Genomic DNA, 13882 nt, shown 5'->3' with positions numbered 1-13882 from the left:
AGTAACTGAGAGTCAATAACAAGACATGCTCCAAGTGCTACTCACTGAGAGTAATGTCAGTCTTATCTCTTAGAGTTTAGCGTTTGTCTGTTAGCAAAATATATCATGAAACTCAGTAAGTAATCATTGGTGGTACATCTACAACTGCTTAACTTTTAAAGTCAAGCCAGTTCAAGATGGCCGCCACAGCTAAGAAACTTTACCCAACCCAAAAAAATGGCTCTACGTTTTACAGATGTGACGCTAAAATTTGGAATGGTACTTGCTGAGCACAGGAAACCCTTACAACTTTTGATATGTATTTGCCATTACCACCACAGTAAATGTGCAGTGCGATGGGAGCAGAAAAGTAGAAAAGGATCGATGAAACATGGTGTCTGCAGGTTTCTGTGTACTTTGTCTGGAGGATTTGGGAGTGATGGGGAGAAGACAAGCGCAGAGGCTAACGCCACCTCCGCGCGGAAGAGGAGGGGGCAGTGTCTGGCTGTAGGAGACTGGAAGGCGCGTAGAGAGAGCCGGATAAGTTAAGCACCACGGACAGCTCATCGGAGCGCAGGACAAAGTGAGATCAGTTCGGCGGCTCGAAGAAGCGCACCGTCATGCCTCCTTGAAGTGATAATACTGCACGTCCGCGGCGTTTGCAAGTGGAAACTCGGTTGTTTTCTTTTCTCTCTTTTTTTCTTTTTTTTTGAACGGGAGTCACCAGATAAAGAGGGAGAAGAGGGGTGGAAAGCAGCAGGGATAATTTGCTTTCAAGCTCTGGCCAGCCTGTTTGACGGCGTGATCCTTACATCATCGAGAGGCAGAGAGAGAGAGGGAGAGAAAGAGAGAGAGGAAGAGCGGGAGAGTGAGAGTACTTGCACCAGACTCCTCTCTGTCAGTCCTCAACTGCAAAGCGAGGCTGACGGATCTCTTTCCGCCTCCCGGTTCCTCCTGCGTCCGCAGCCGCCGCCAACATGCGCCGTCCTGCGCGGAGACTGCAGCTGCCGCTGCTGCTCTCCATCGCTTTTTGGATTTTCTGCCACGTCACCAAGGTGCACGGAGCTTTGTCAACAAACCGTAAGTTGTTCTTTTTGCTGGTTTTGGCGTGTTTTTGGTTGCTGGATGGATATATTATTGAAAAGCTGTCTACCTCTGGGGCAGATCTGTCCAGTCTGGTTATCAGCAGCGGAATGGTGGCGCCAGGCTGCACCGAGGAGAGGTGCTGGGAAAACAGGCTTTGAGTTCAAATATACACGTGTGTACTCTCCGGGATGTCTTATCCCTTCGGTTTAGCGCAGAGAATTTGTGGACAGTGGAGTTTTGAACACTGGTGTCCAGAAAGGGCTGGCTTACTTTCACACATGTTGTGCTTTTGCTGCTTTTGTTTTGCTTTTTTCGCGACTTCTGTGTTTGCATTAAATGTGTTTCAGAAACAGTTTAACTTTGGAATCACTTATAGATTTGGAGTTATTAATTCACAGGTTTGTGAGATAGAACATTGGGGTTGTCCCTAATAAATTCCAGATAAAAAAGGTTTCTGTTAGGGCAAGTTTCTTGGTTTGCTTGTTTCAGGCAATTCACTGAAGCTGAACCCTAATTGTTGACAAAGGGCACATTAACCAATCAATTAATCAATCAACTATAGTCCCCTACCTGTATCAAGGGGCTTCAAACAAAATAAATTAAATATTACACAAGTAATCTAAACATTAAAAACAACTCATGATACTGGATCAAACATTTGATCAAATCAGTGACAATTTAGAAATAAAAATGTCACAAGAGTTCACAAGCATGCAGTCTGATAAAAGTTGCATACCAAGAGACAAGAAGGACAAAAAACAGTTAAAAACTTCCATCAACGATAACAATTTCCTTTACTCTGAGCTAACTTTATATATAGACTTTTTCAAATAGAACATTTTAGATGTTAAAGATTTATTTATTGTTTTTGTTCAGTCAGTACATTTTAGTTTGGTTAAACTCAACTCTGTTAGTGCAGGTACAGGCAACTCTAACTGGTATTTTTTAATAAGTGTTTTAAAAAGTCACGTGATTGTCGAAATATCAACAATTACACAAAAACGTGTCTTATTTTTGTTGTCATGATCACATACGGCTTCATCACATATGCTCAGTGCTCGTATGTTGTTGTTGTTTTTTTATTTTAATCTATTTTATGTCATTTAGTCATTTCTCCTTAATTTACCTGAGTGACTGTCTGCCTGGATATTTTAGTTTACCAGTGCAATTATAGATCATGCCCTTATTGTAACAGTGGGGGATCTTTGGTTCTGTTTTCCCGGGCTCGGTTCGGTGGTATTTCTGTGTAAGTTGCTGACGGAGTCCCAGCCGATCCTCCGGGGCTTCAGAGAGACCGATTCCCCCGGTGATCGCCGGAGCTTCCCCGGTCCTGGATGGATGTGTCCGGGGTCGCACATCATTAATCATCCCGTCTGACAGGAGACAACAGGGAGAGACGCTACCGCGAGCGATTTGTGCTGCTGGTGCGTTCACGTGCAGAGGCGCTTGTGTGTGCGCGCGGATAATTCAGTTTAAAGGAAGACAAAAACACGGAGACAAAGTTTATTAGAACTTATGCTGTTTTTATCGCAGCATATTTTTCTTGTCTTTCTTTCTTTTTTGATTAGAAGTGGAAAACTCAAGCGTGTTAAAGACATGTTGATGTTTTTGTAACACTTCAACCTCTGTTGGAAAAAAAAACAACTAACACAATAGCAAAATTAGAAAATATGGAATCTTAGGATATATTCTATACAGGGCTTTACCTCCTATTTAATTAGGACAACAATAAATTTGTTGATACCCTTACAGTTTATTGAAACAATTTTTAAGTTCTCCTGAAAAGTAATTCTGTTAATTTAATTTCCTTTATTTACACAGGTTAGTCTTGTTGAGGCACAACCTTCTCATTTGCAAGAGAGACATGTCATTCACAAATAAAACAATACATGTTACTTCCAATATTTGACCAACACAATTATATGATGTATATCTGCATACCTTCAGTATGTAATGAGGTAAACATAACAGTTGTGAAAATAAATGATTGGTTTATTTATTCATTTATCTTTTTTATTTATTAAAGATATGCCATAATAGTATGTACAGATTTAAAGAGATAAATAATCCATGCATAATAGCGATGTTTCAAACTAAGTGTTTGACTTTAATTAGTACCACAGGTGTCTTCAATGTTTTCATCAGCCCATTTAAATGGAACAAACAGCCCCTGGGTGGTATAAGGTTGTGTTCACCACTGAACATAGATCAGAGAAACTAAAGATGAGAGCAGTGAGGAGCTCAAAAACAAGATTATAGATATATGTCTTAAAGGTAAAGGCTACAAGTGTATCTCTAAGCAGTGTCATGTTCGTCTGACCACAGCTGCCAATACTGTAAAAAGTATAAGGTTTATGGGACTGTAGCCAACATCCCAGGACATGGACACAAGAGGAAATGTGACCCCAGGCTGATCAGTCGGATAGTGTGGACTGACAATTCACCCTGAACTGCAAGGTCAAGGTTTGTCACTTTCTGATCTCACCATTTGTCACATTTTGAATCCTAATGGGCTCCATTGAAGAAGACCCAGGAGGCTCTACGATTATTGGAAAAAAACTACAAAAAGCCAGACTGTAATTCACAAAACTGCAGGCTTGTCAAACTGTTGACAAGCCTTAACATTTCGGGGGAAATCTTTGGAACCAATAAGACAAAGCAAAAGCATTTTGATCAGTCACATTAGTTGTGTTTTTGATTATTGTGGAAGGATACTAAAACATTAATCTGCATCTGTATCTTATTTTTATAAAAAGCAAGACAATTTTTATGAAAACATAAAAAAATAATAAAAAAACTGTGCACATATGGAGGTAAAATACAGTAAAAGACAGCCCAATTTTAATTTTAAAGTCTAAAGTCGGATGTGAAAGGATTTTTGTGCACAGCTGTGCACACAGGAGAGATAAAGCTGTCTGAACCAGACGTTGAATCTCACTCAGCCTGCCTCAGTGACTGCAAGTGAGGTAATGGTGGAAGAGACAGTGACATTTTGGCCAGTGGTCTAGGGCATAGATTTATAAGAAGAAGAAAAAAATAAAACATTTCCAATCTTGCTGTGGCAGACATGTTCACACAGAGGAAGTCAAGGGCCTGGTTGGCCCACTGACTGTGTGGAGTCCTTAAGTGTACACTGAAAAGGTCATGTAGTAAAGAAAAAGAATAGTAATTAAAAAGAAAAAAATGGTATGTGCTTTTCTTTCTTTTTTTATACATGTGTTTGCACATTCAATTTATATGTTCATATTTGTAGTAATTCAGGATTTTTGTCTCCCTGCGAAAGCTTAGGCTGGAGCATTAGTCAGCTTTATGTTAATTCGAGTCCAGCCAGGTCAGTTTCATTTATACTGCCATGCATTTATTGAGATACATGGATTTATAGATTTGGCAGAGAGGGAAGCTTTGTTGTCTGGAGAAGAGATATGCAGAACCAAAACATCTGGCTTGAGAATTAAACAACCCGAGATGTAAGGAGATTTCTGCTGTATGCTTGAAACATCCAGATTCACTAATATTTATCCAGACAACATTCACAGCACATTCACCCACAGCCATTTATAGAAGACCAACAGTCTGCATCATTTCATAAAACACAGCAGATTTTAGTGCAACATCTTGTTGGTTTAGAAAATGTTTAATTTCATAAAAACACCTGAACCTAAGGAAAAAGCAGACAGAGTAACTCATGAATCACTAAATGAATTTTATTGAAGCTTGTAAAAATTGATCCTTGGGTCAGTTCAATTGAAAATGGCCACCATGGAAAAGCAATTTTAGCTAACACAAAAGTAGCTGTAACTCAGTCAGTTTGACAGATACTGAGCTAAAATTTAGTCTGCTAATAGCTGACAGTCATTCACAACACATGCAGCAGATCGTGTGAGATATCACAGGAAATTGCTCATAATGTTTGACCAAAGTGGCTTCAACTTTGTCATTTCTCAACATAAGGTGAGCTTAGTTTAAAACTTTGGCATGAAAGGTGGCTGGCAATATGTATTCCTTCAGGAAATGCTACAAATTTAGTCATAAATTTTTAAAAAATTGAGAATAACATAATTTCCTGAAACTGCAGTTTTAGAGATGAATACTTTTAACTTTCTTGCTTTGATTTGCATCAGTGGTATTTATGACAAGATACATAAAAGATAGAGTTTACAAATTTGAGCTGTCCCAGCTTCGGTGAGTGAAAAGTCACTGTGTCAGTGGATGACCAAATGGGCCCCTAGAGTTTGTCTAATTTAAAATGAGATTAGCTTGTCCTCATCTCATTAAGCTTGCCAGACCATTTGACATAAACATCAGTCTGGTTTCACCTCAAGGACCACAAGTCAAGGGATCCTCTTTCTGCATGATCGTTGATCAATTGTCACTTAAAAAGATGCAAATTGAATTAGTAATTTTGTAAAGTCCAACATATTAACACTCAGGTAAACCTGTTACTAGTCCTGCGCCTTGTCTCGTGACATGTCTCTCATTATGGAGTGATAATGATAGGATCAAGGCAGGAGGAAGCAAACTGGGTTGGCTCAGATTAGAGTGGCTGGCTCCCGACTTGGCACTTGGTGTGTTGCTATGTTTGGTGTGTGTGTGTGTGTGTGTGAGAGAGAGAGAGAGAGAGAGAGAGAAAGGTCTAGTTGTTAATTGCGCTGCCATATTTTCCTCACCCTTTATTTAAATATATTCTTCCTGCTTTTTAAATATCTTTTCCCCTTTTTGCACTTCTTCCATTCTCAGTAGGGGAAGTCTTTACATCAGTCTTTTTATTAGACTTTTTATTGCTGCATTTATTTGTCTTTTTTCCTTAAAAAGGACTTGTACTCTCCTGCTTTTTTGCTAACTGCTTCAACCTTAACTACTGCAATGATTCATCTTCTTCTCCACCTATAACCCTTTCAGTTTGCAGAGTCCTCAGTGTTTTTGTCATCATTCTCTTCCCTTTTTTACCACATCTGACCCCCTGCCTGTTTTGTGCCCCCATGTTTTTCTAATTCCGCCGCTCCTTACCCAGTTCTCCTCATGGTTTTTATCAAATGGCCCTGATCATTTTTATCCTTCCTTGTCTTTTCTATTCATCAATTTTCTTCTGCTCAGTCTCTGGTCTCACAGTGTGTCCCTGACTCTCTCCACCCCTGATTACAAATATGCATGATATTAAAAAAAAGCCCCAACTCGCTGTTTTCCATGGGTATAATGTGATTCATCTGCTTGTGCACACTCATGCAAACCTTCAGAGCAGAAACTCGGTACATTTTAGTTTTTCAGTTGACATGGATTGCTGCGAAATAAACACAGCCATACAATAGTCTGTCATCAACTTATCAGTATTTACCCCTCTAATACTTCAGACCCTCTTAATTTAACTGAACACGCTATTTTAAAATGAGTTTGATTCAAAAATGACATTGTACTGACAAATATGACATAAATAAACAAAACTACATGTCAGCATAACTACTATAAATATTTAATGGGCTTCGTTTCAGGTGGTTGTGGTGGAAAGTTCTTGATACTCGGCACAGCAGTGTTTGTTCACAAAGATGCACTGCAGAGAATAGAAAACTCTTCTTGGTCATTTTCTGAATCATTTCAGTGCAGGTGTTCAACTCCACAGTGGGAAAACACAAGCAGTCTGGTATATTTTCATCATTATTTGACTGTGGGTGTCATTCCTTGTGATATCATTCTGTCTTCCCTTTGTCCTTGTAATTACTACATCCTCCTGCCATTGCCTGGATTTATAAACTTTGCTTCAACAGTGTATTAAATTTATTTTTCCATCACTCATTGTGAAACGCTGGCATGTTTCGCCCTCCCCAAGCACATGTCCTTGTTTCCCTGCTGAGAAATGTTTCAGAGATGCCTCTCATCTCCTGGGACCTGTACTAGACAGTCGTCTTCTGACAACACTTTTAAGGAGTCTTATTTTTATTTTAGTAAATTCTCTGTCTGCTTGCATCTTGATCTCAGTGATAAAAGCTTGATGTATTGATCTGCTGATGGAACGGTGCTTTTTGGTCTGCCCAGTTGTGTTTTAGATCCAGCTGATGGAGTTTCTGTTTGGCATTTTGGAGCGCTGTAATCTGTCCTCTTTTGAAAGATTAAGTCTCAGCAAGACTTTTCAGTAAACGAGCTCGTCTTTGTTTATAGAAACAATCTGACCTTTGACACAGAACCTCAGTTCTGATGCCATCTTCCACTCACAAATCTTTTTTATGCATGAATAAACTTTAGAAAGTATTTATAGCAAATGAACCAGGGCAACAGAATGTTTGGTTAAATAATCCTCTGATTACTAGATCAGAGCATTATCTTCAATGAAGGCAAATAGTCAACAACACATATTGGTTTAATTACACACAGAGACACACCTTCACACACACACATCCACAAATAATTAACTTTTTTGAGTCAACTCAATACAAGAAGTTTGACACAAACATCTGACCTTAAAGAACCCAAAAATGACTAGAACTCAGCCAAATTTACGATCGTGAACTAAAATTTGATGTGGTAGTAGCAGACTCTTTGACAACGCAAACTCTGAGCATGGCATTTTGCAACATTTTATGAAATGTTGCATAACAGCAATAACTCCATTTTTCTTTCATTTAAAAAGATGTTTAAATCTTTCAAAATTCAAATCAGATTTTTTTAAAAAGAACTGAAAGTAAAACCTTTGTAGTTGACTTAGTCGTGAGCCTGAATAAAGGCTTTTTGAAAATTTGTCATAAATATGATACAATATAATGACAGGAAACAGGTAGTATTGAAATATATGGAAATAGTTCATTTCAGTTGTGTACTTAGTCATTTTCCTTGAAGAAGTGAAAACTCTTTCTTGGAAGAGAATTCTGCTGCAGGGCCTATCAGTGTTTCACCATGGGAGCAGGGCCACATTGATGCAAATGCACACTGACAAGTCATACAGCAAAATTCCCTTAACAATGTCAGTAATGAAACACTAAACTCCCACACACACAGAGGCACAAATCACACAGTTCACACACACTGGCTTTCCTTGTTTTCTCTTTTGCTCTGCCGTACTCAAGCTCACAAAGAAAATCACAAACCTGCCCAGCTTGTTGAAAATATCTGGCCTGAGATTCATGCAATGACCAGAAAGTTACAGTGGAATGTGTTCATTAAAACGCATCAGGATCTGTCCACCTCATTGGACAAGAGTCTCAGAGTTCAGGAGTGAACTGGTTAGAAAGAAGACAGGAGAACTGTGAAAAGGATGAAATTAGACACTTTAAGTAAATATGACCAAAACAGCAAGGATTTTATCTGACAAGTTGTCATTCAATGTTATGTTAATATTAATATAATCTGTGGTTTTATCAAAGCCCAGCTGCGATATTTGACAGAAAAAAGTCCCAAACCTTGTTCTGAAACTTGCTTTTTACTTATGTTTTATGAGCCTCGGTGATGATACAACCTTCATGAATGCTTTTTTATGTATCTTTTTGTACTTAATCTTTTAGATCACTGATATACAGACAATTAAAAAACATTATATGGAAAATAGATGCTAAAACCTATCAATAAAATAAAATAAAAAAATTGGCTGTGCAAAACATGCCTGGGTCACTAGTTGCTTGGTTGCAAATACTCAAAATTCAGTGAGACTTCATCTGAAAATTTGCACATTTTCATGCCATATTGAGTCAACTTTGAGTTGTTAGTTGCCAGCAGTCCCAGCCAAGTGAGATACTAGCTTTACTCTCAAGCTGCAAGACCTGTAGTTTTGACATTTTTTGACTGCATCTAGTGACTTAAAAGAAAGGTTTCACACATAATAACTCTCCAGCCTCATTACGAATTACTGTAAATGTTATAGCTCATAAATGAAGCACTATTCCAAAATAACCTTAAACATCTCTTCTTTAGAGACTATCCCATAACTAGTTTTACTGAATCAACATTTGATTTGGCATTGATCTAACTGGCTCTAAGTCAAAATTAATTCTTAGATTTTAACGTTGTTGCATCGTGTTTATATAAAGCCAGGAGAGAAAAAAAAACTTTATCACCCTCTGGATTTTTTTCCTTTTTGATTTTATTGCAATGTTGAAAAAGATTTTAGTAAATAATAAAACTGGCTTTGACTAATCCTAGCGACTGAATTTAACTATCCTGGGAAATTAAAAGCATTGCACTCTAACTGAACCTAACTCAACACATTGCCCAGAAAGTGAACAGCATCCAGAGTGATGCACCTTTGTTCCACATTGCTGTCCTGCTTGTAGAATACAGAAGCAGAAAGAGGTGTCAAAGTTGATGCACCTCTGAACCCAGATCTCAGGTAGTCATGAGCTCTTTTCACATGGTGGTTGTCAGCATCAATGCATGAAGATGTCTTCATTAGACCACTGCTACTCCTGTAGTGGTAATTCATACAGAGCAGCACAGTTGTGAGTCAGTGTGTGCTTACCAACAGCCAGTCCCACTGCAGAATCAGCTGACTGACAACAGAAATGTTGGTAAAAGTGCTGAGTGCTTATTACTAGCTGATTACATTCATTTGAAGACCTTTTGGGTTGTTGATTTATGTTTGCTTCAAATACAAGGTTATGCTGATAATTAACTCACACCATTAGGAAATCATAATTCTGCTCATTTTTATTTTGACCCTGAAGCTAATTTAGTTTTAGACGGCAGGAGAAGAGAACTGTGAAAGTGATAACAAACATGCTTGTCAGGTGACTACCTGATAATCAAGTGATAAAAAGTAATGCGTCATTGTGGCATTTCAATTATATTCAAAGGTAACATTTTCCTCCTTTCTTTAATTCAGATGCTAACAATCTCAGTGTGATTTGTATATTTCAAAAGAGGCAGATATGTTCCTATGTGTGTTTTGGAGCCAATCTCATTCAAGATGTCAGCCACAGCTCAGCAACCTTAGTAAACACATAAATGGCGATGACTCAACCAGTTTGACAGAAACTGAGCTCAAATTTGGTGTTGTAGAAGCTGAGGGTGGTCCACAACCATCCTCTGATCACATCTTGTAAGATTTTATAATATCACATGAGAACATGCATAACATTGTTTGACTAAAATAGCTTTAACTACGTCCCTTCTCAACATATAGTTAAATTGGTTTTAAAACTCTGGCATTAAAGGCAGTTTGAGATGTGCAATCCTGTTTTTTATTTATTTTTTTAAATTTCACAACAGCTTGAGATGGTAAACCACACATTAATCGCACATGCATTATTTAGTGATGGTACATTACATAGTCAGACATGTGATTTAATAAAGCTTTAAGTTAATTACTCTGCCTAATTTGTTGTTGCTGATGAAAAGATAATCAGCAGACATCACTGGGTTATTAAGAGTTTTGCCATGGTGTTTCAATATTAAAATTATTCTTGAATAGTAAATTATGAGTGTATTGTCAGTTGAGAGTAAAAGTGATCGCCTTCATTTAGTTTAACCTAAATTCAGCAACATTAACCCTTTGATGAACATGTACTTGATGGGTAATGAATCCTGGGATTACGCTTTAGAAATCCACAGCACGACATCTGTTCAGCCATCTAACTGGTGCTCATCTGAACAGTAGATAGTATCTGATTTCTGTACGTTATTTTTTCAATCCTCATCTGTTTTTTTTGTTGTTTTTTTTACTTGATACAGTATGTATAGTTAGGCTGATGTGACTTTTAACAAAAATACACTGGCTCAAAAAAAAAGGAGGTAACAATTTACATCGATCTCTTTAAGTAGTTCCAAATCAACAACTATTACGTAATAGTTTCATAAATTAATACTTTGTTATTAAATGAAAGCAGCGTACGTGTTATTCAAACTCTGCACATTATTAAATTTAGGAAGTATTTCTTTAATTTTATTTTGGCCAGCTTCCTAAAATAAGTTATCAACTCAATAATGTGTCCAAGCTGTAAACTCATTGCTTGTGTTGCAAACGTGCTTAATTCCATGCCTTACACACCCCATGAATGGTTTCCTAAAGTGTGTGTGAGAGAGTGAGTTTGTTGGCCCATGCATGAGTCTGCTTCTGTCGTATGTTGGATTTCTGGCCACCAGTTCATGTGGAAAAGTACTGTGAAAAAGGGCATTCTGCTCCAGCTAAGACAAATGTTGTTATTACTTTCAGCCCTTGCATTCAATTTGTTTTTTAAGCCGCTCGAATACCCCATTTACAGGCCTAGATTAAGTGAATTAATCTTTGGGCTACTTTCATTGAAGAAACACTCCTTTTTCTCTTTTGACTCGGAGGAAAAGCTCAGACACAGGATGGGAATATAGCCAGCTGGGGCAGGTGGAAAACATAGCTATGGGCTCCTGTGGCTACGAGGGGAATAGGCAAAAAAAAAAAAAAAATGGAGAGGAAATGTGTGAGAGGGTATTTCAGCTTCAATCTACTGTAGTGACAGTGTTTGTGAACAGTGTGAATGATTAATTGTCTGTACTGCAGGTGATAATATAAGCACATTTTTGTGGCAATTGGTATTTGCTCTTAATAAACCGTGAATTCAGTGTTTATTTGTCAAACACTTGTGGGATGGCTGCAAATTCAACCTGCTTGACTGCATGGCAGAGGCACCACATTCATAAATGAAACAATAAATTTGTTGTGGTTCTCATCTGATTCCCATCTATAGAAGGTTTGCAGATGTAATGATCAGTCAGGGAGGATGTTAGAAAGAAACTAAGTCTTTCTTACTTTTCTCTCACACTGCCTGGGTAAAAAAACAAAACAAAAAACAACTTGAAGGACAATATCATTCATGTGCAAACAGTTAATTCAAGAGTGCTGCTTCTTGCCTCATACTAAACCTAGCAGCATCAGAGTGGTGTGCCTGCTGATAAGGAGAAGAACTTATCTTTAGTCATGGGGTACTTTGTCCAAAACATCAGTAACTGGGTCTGACAAGTTGTTTATTTAGTGCTTGGTTAGCAACATTAAGGTTACCTGAAGTCTGACATTTACAATATGGAGGGATTTCAGATGTGGTACAATGTGTGGTAATTAGAGTATGGGTTGATGATAACTTTCAGCTACTACCACATCAAGTTTTAGCCCAATTTCTGCAAATTTGATAGATTTGTTTGTGTTTGTTTAGTTTGATTAGATGTCACAGTCATCTTAAATTGAGATAACTGCAAAAGTTATTCAGTTGTAGTCGTACATCTATTCATCACTTTCTGGGAGTTCTATTAAAATTTGGTTAGTGGTTTAGAAGGAATTTTGCTAACGAACAAACAAACAAACAAACAAAAGTGACTCCTGTAGTTATTAGAAAAGTTTAAAAACAGAGATTGCACAATCAGTTCACACTTGAAATACAAGTTGAGGATGACTTTTGGGTGCTACCACAAACCTTAGCTCAATAACTTCAAAATTGACATAGTATAGTAATTTTTTTGTGCCTAGCTGTGGCAGCCATCTTGATTTGGATCAACTCCAATGGTTAATCAGTTATAGATGTGCATCCAAAAATTAATTTCTGAGAGTTTCATTAAAATCTTTCTGAGTTAATGCAATACAGACACACACACAGACACGGGCAGAAACATTATTGCCTTCCCCTTTCAATGACAGGTGATAACTATTAAAATCACTGAATATTTTATTCCAGTCCCAACAGTTTGCTCGGCAGAACATGTAACAAACATCATATATTGATCTTTGTGAAAGCAAGACACTTTAACTGACAATGTGCTTTATTTGTGCCAGAGTATAAATCTTCTTTTCACACAGGCAGTGTGTTTGAGTGTTTTGTGGATTTATGTGTGATTTAAAAGATAGGTTTGGGTGTGCTCGTGGTGGAGTAAAGAGAGAGTTGAGGCTATATGTGAGTGTGGTCCATTACCTTTGGTTCAAGGTGCTGTTCCACTCTGAGCTGAGATTAGTCTGACTGGGGTCACTGCCTCCCTTTTATACCTTCCTTTAACCTCCTGTCTCCTAGATTGTTTCCTTTGTTTTATTTTATCTCCTTTGTACCTCATCTGTCTTTGCTAATGTGCTTGTCTAACTCACGTCTTTCTTTATTTTCAGTGTTTTGTTTCTTTTCACTTATTTTCTGTCTCCTCTTTTATAAACACAGCATGCAGCTGTTTAAGTTAGCAAACCAAGCCAGCGTGAACACTACAATACAACTTTTGCAAACGTTACTCTGGTGATTGTGTTACAAATGATTTGCTCACAGTTATTGTCAAAAGTGATCATGAATGCAAAGGTGCAAATTTCAATCCAATTTTTCCATAGAAGATGAACAAAAATAAATTAAAACAATGCAAATCAGGTTTGCCTCAAATTCTGTCTTAGAAACTTACAATTTTATTGTATTTTTTTTTAAAAATCACATCAGTAACTAAATCATGTTTAAATCACTTTTTTTTCTGTCTAAAACAAGCAATCCAAGCTTTATTTTATTTTATTTTTTTGAGAAACTACAGGCAATTTACTAAAAAGGGCAAAATTGATTGGACGTTTATGTATTCTTTTATATCTTCTTAGAAGGTTGTGGAGGTAGGAGATCCAAAAGGGAAACTGAGACAACTCACTTCAACTCCTCCTGGGAGATCCTTAGAGGTCCCCAGGCCAGAAAGAATTTATAATACCTCCAGAGAGGTCTGCCTCAAGGTCTCCTCTCAGTAGGGCAAAAAACCTCCAAAGGGAGGCAACCGGGTGGCATTTTAATCAGACGCCTGAACCACTTCGGCTGACTTTTTTTTTTTTTTTTTTTTGTGGTTATTTGCTTACATGGAACAAGTAACAAATGGTGTGTTTCATTGCCTGTCTACCATTATCAAAACTTATGTAATCAAAGTGTTAAAA

The 13882-nt window shown here is 37.7% G+C and overlaps 1 protein-coding gene across 1 annotated transcript in view; it reads left to right on the top strand.

The window, feature by feature from the left end:
- The first annotated feature begins 408 nt into the window (after positions 1-408).
- cntnap2a (contactin associated protein 2a) overlaps positions 409-13882 on the top strand; it is a 322102-nt gene continuing 308628 nt past the window's right edge. The window contains exon 1 of the mRNA XM_017428430.3: positions 409-1059. Within this exon, the coding sequence (XP_017283919.1) occupies positions 957-1059 (103 nt within the window). The 5' untranslated portion in view covers positions 409-956. The remainder of the gene's footprint in view (positions 1060-13882) is intronic.

The sequence above is a fragment of the Kryptolebias marmoratus genome, linkage group LG21, assembly GCF_001649575.2.
Source record: "Kryptolebias marmoratus isolate JLee-2015 linkage group LG21, ASM164957v2, whole genome shotgun sequence".
Lineage (NCBI taxonomy): Eukaryota > Metazoa > Chordata > Actinopteri > Cyprinodontiformes > Rivulidae > Kryptolebias > Kryptolebias marmoratus.
This window is presented reverse-complemented; position numbering and strand designations above follow the sequence as displayed.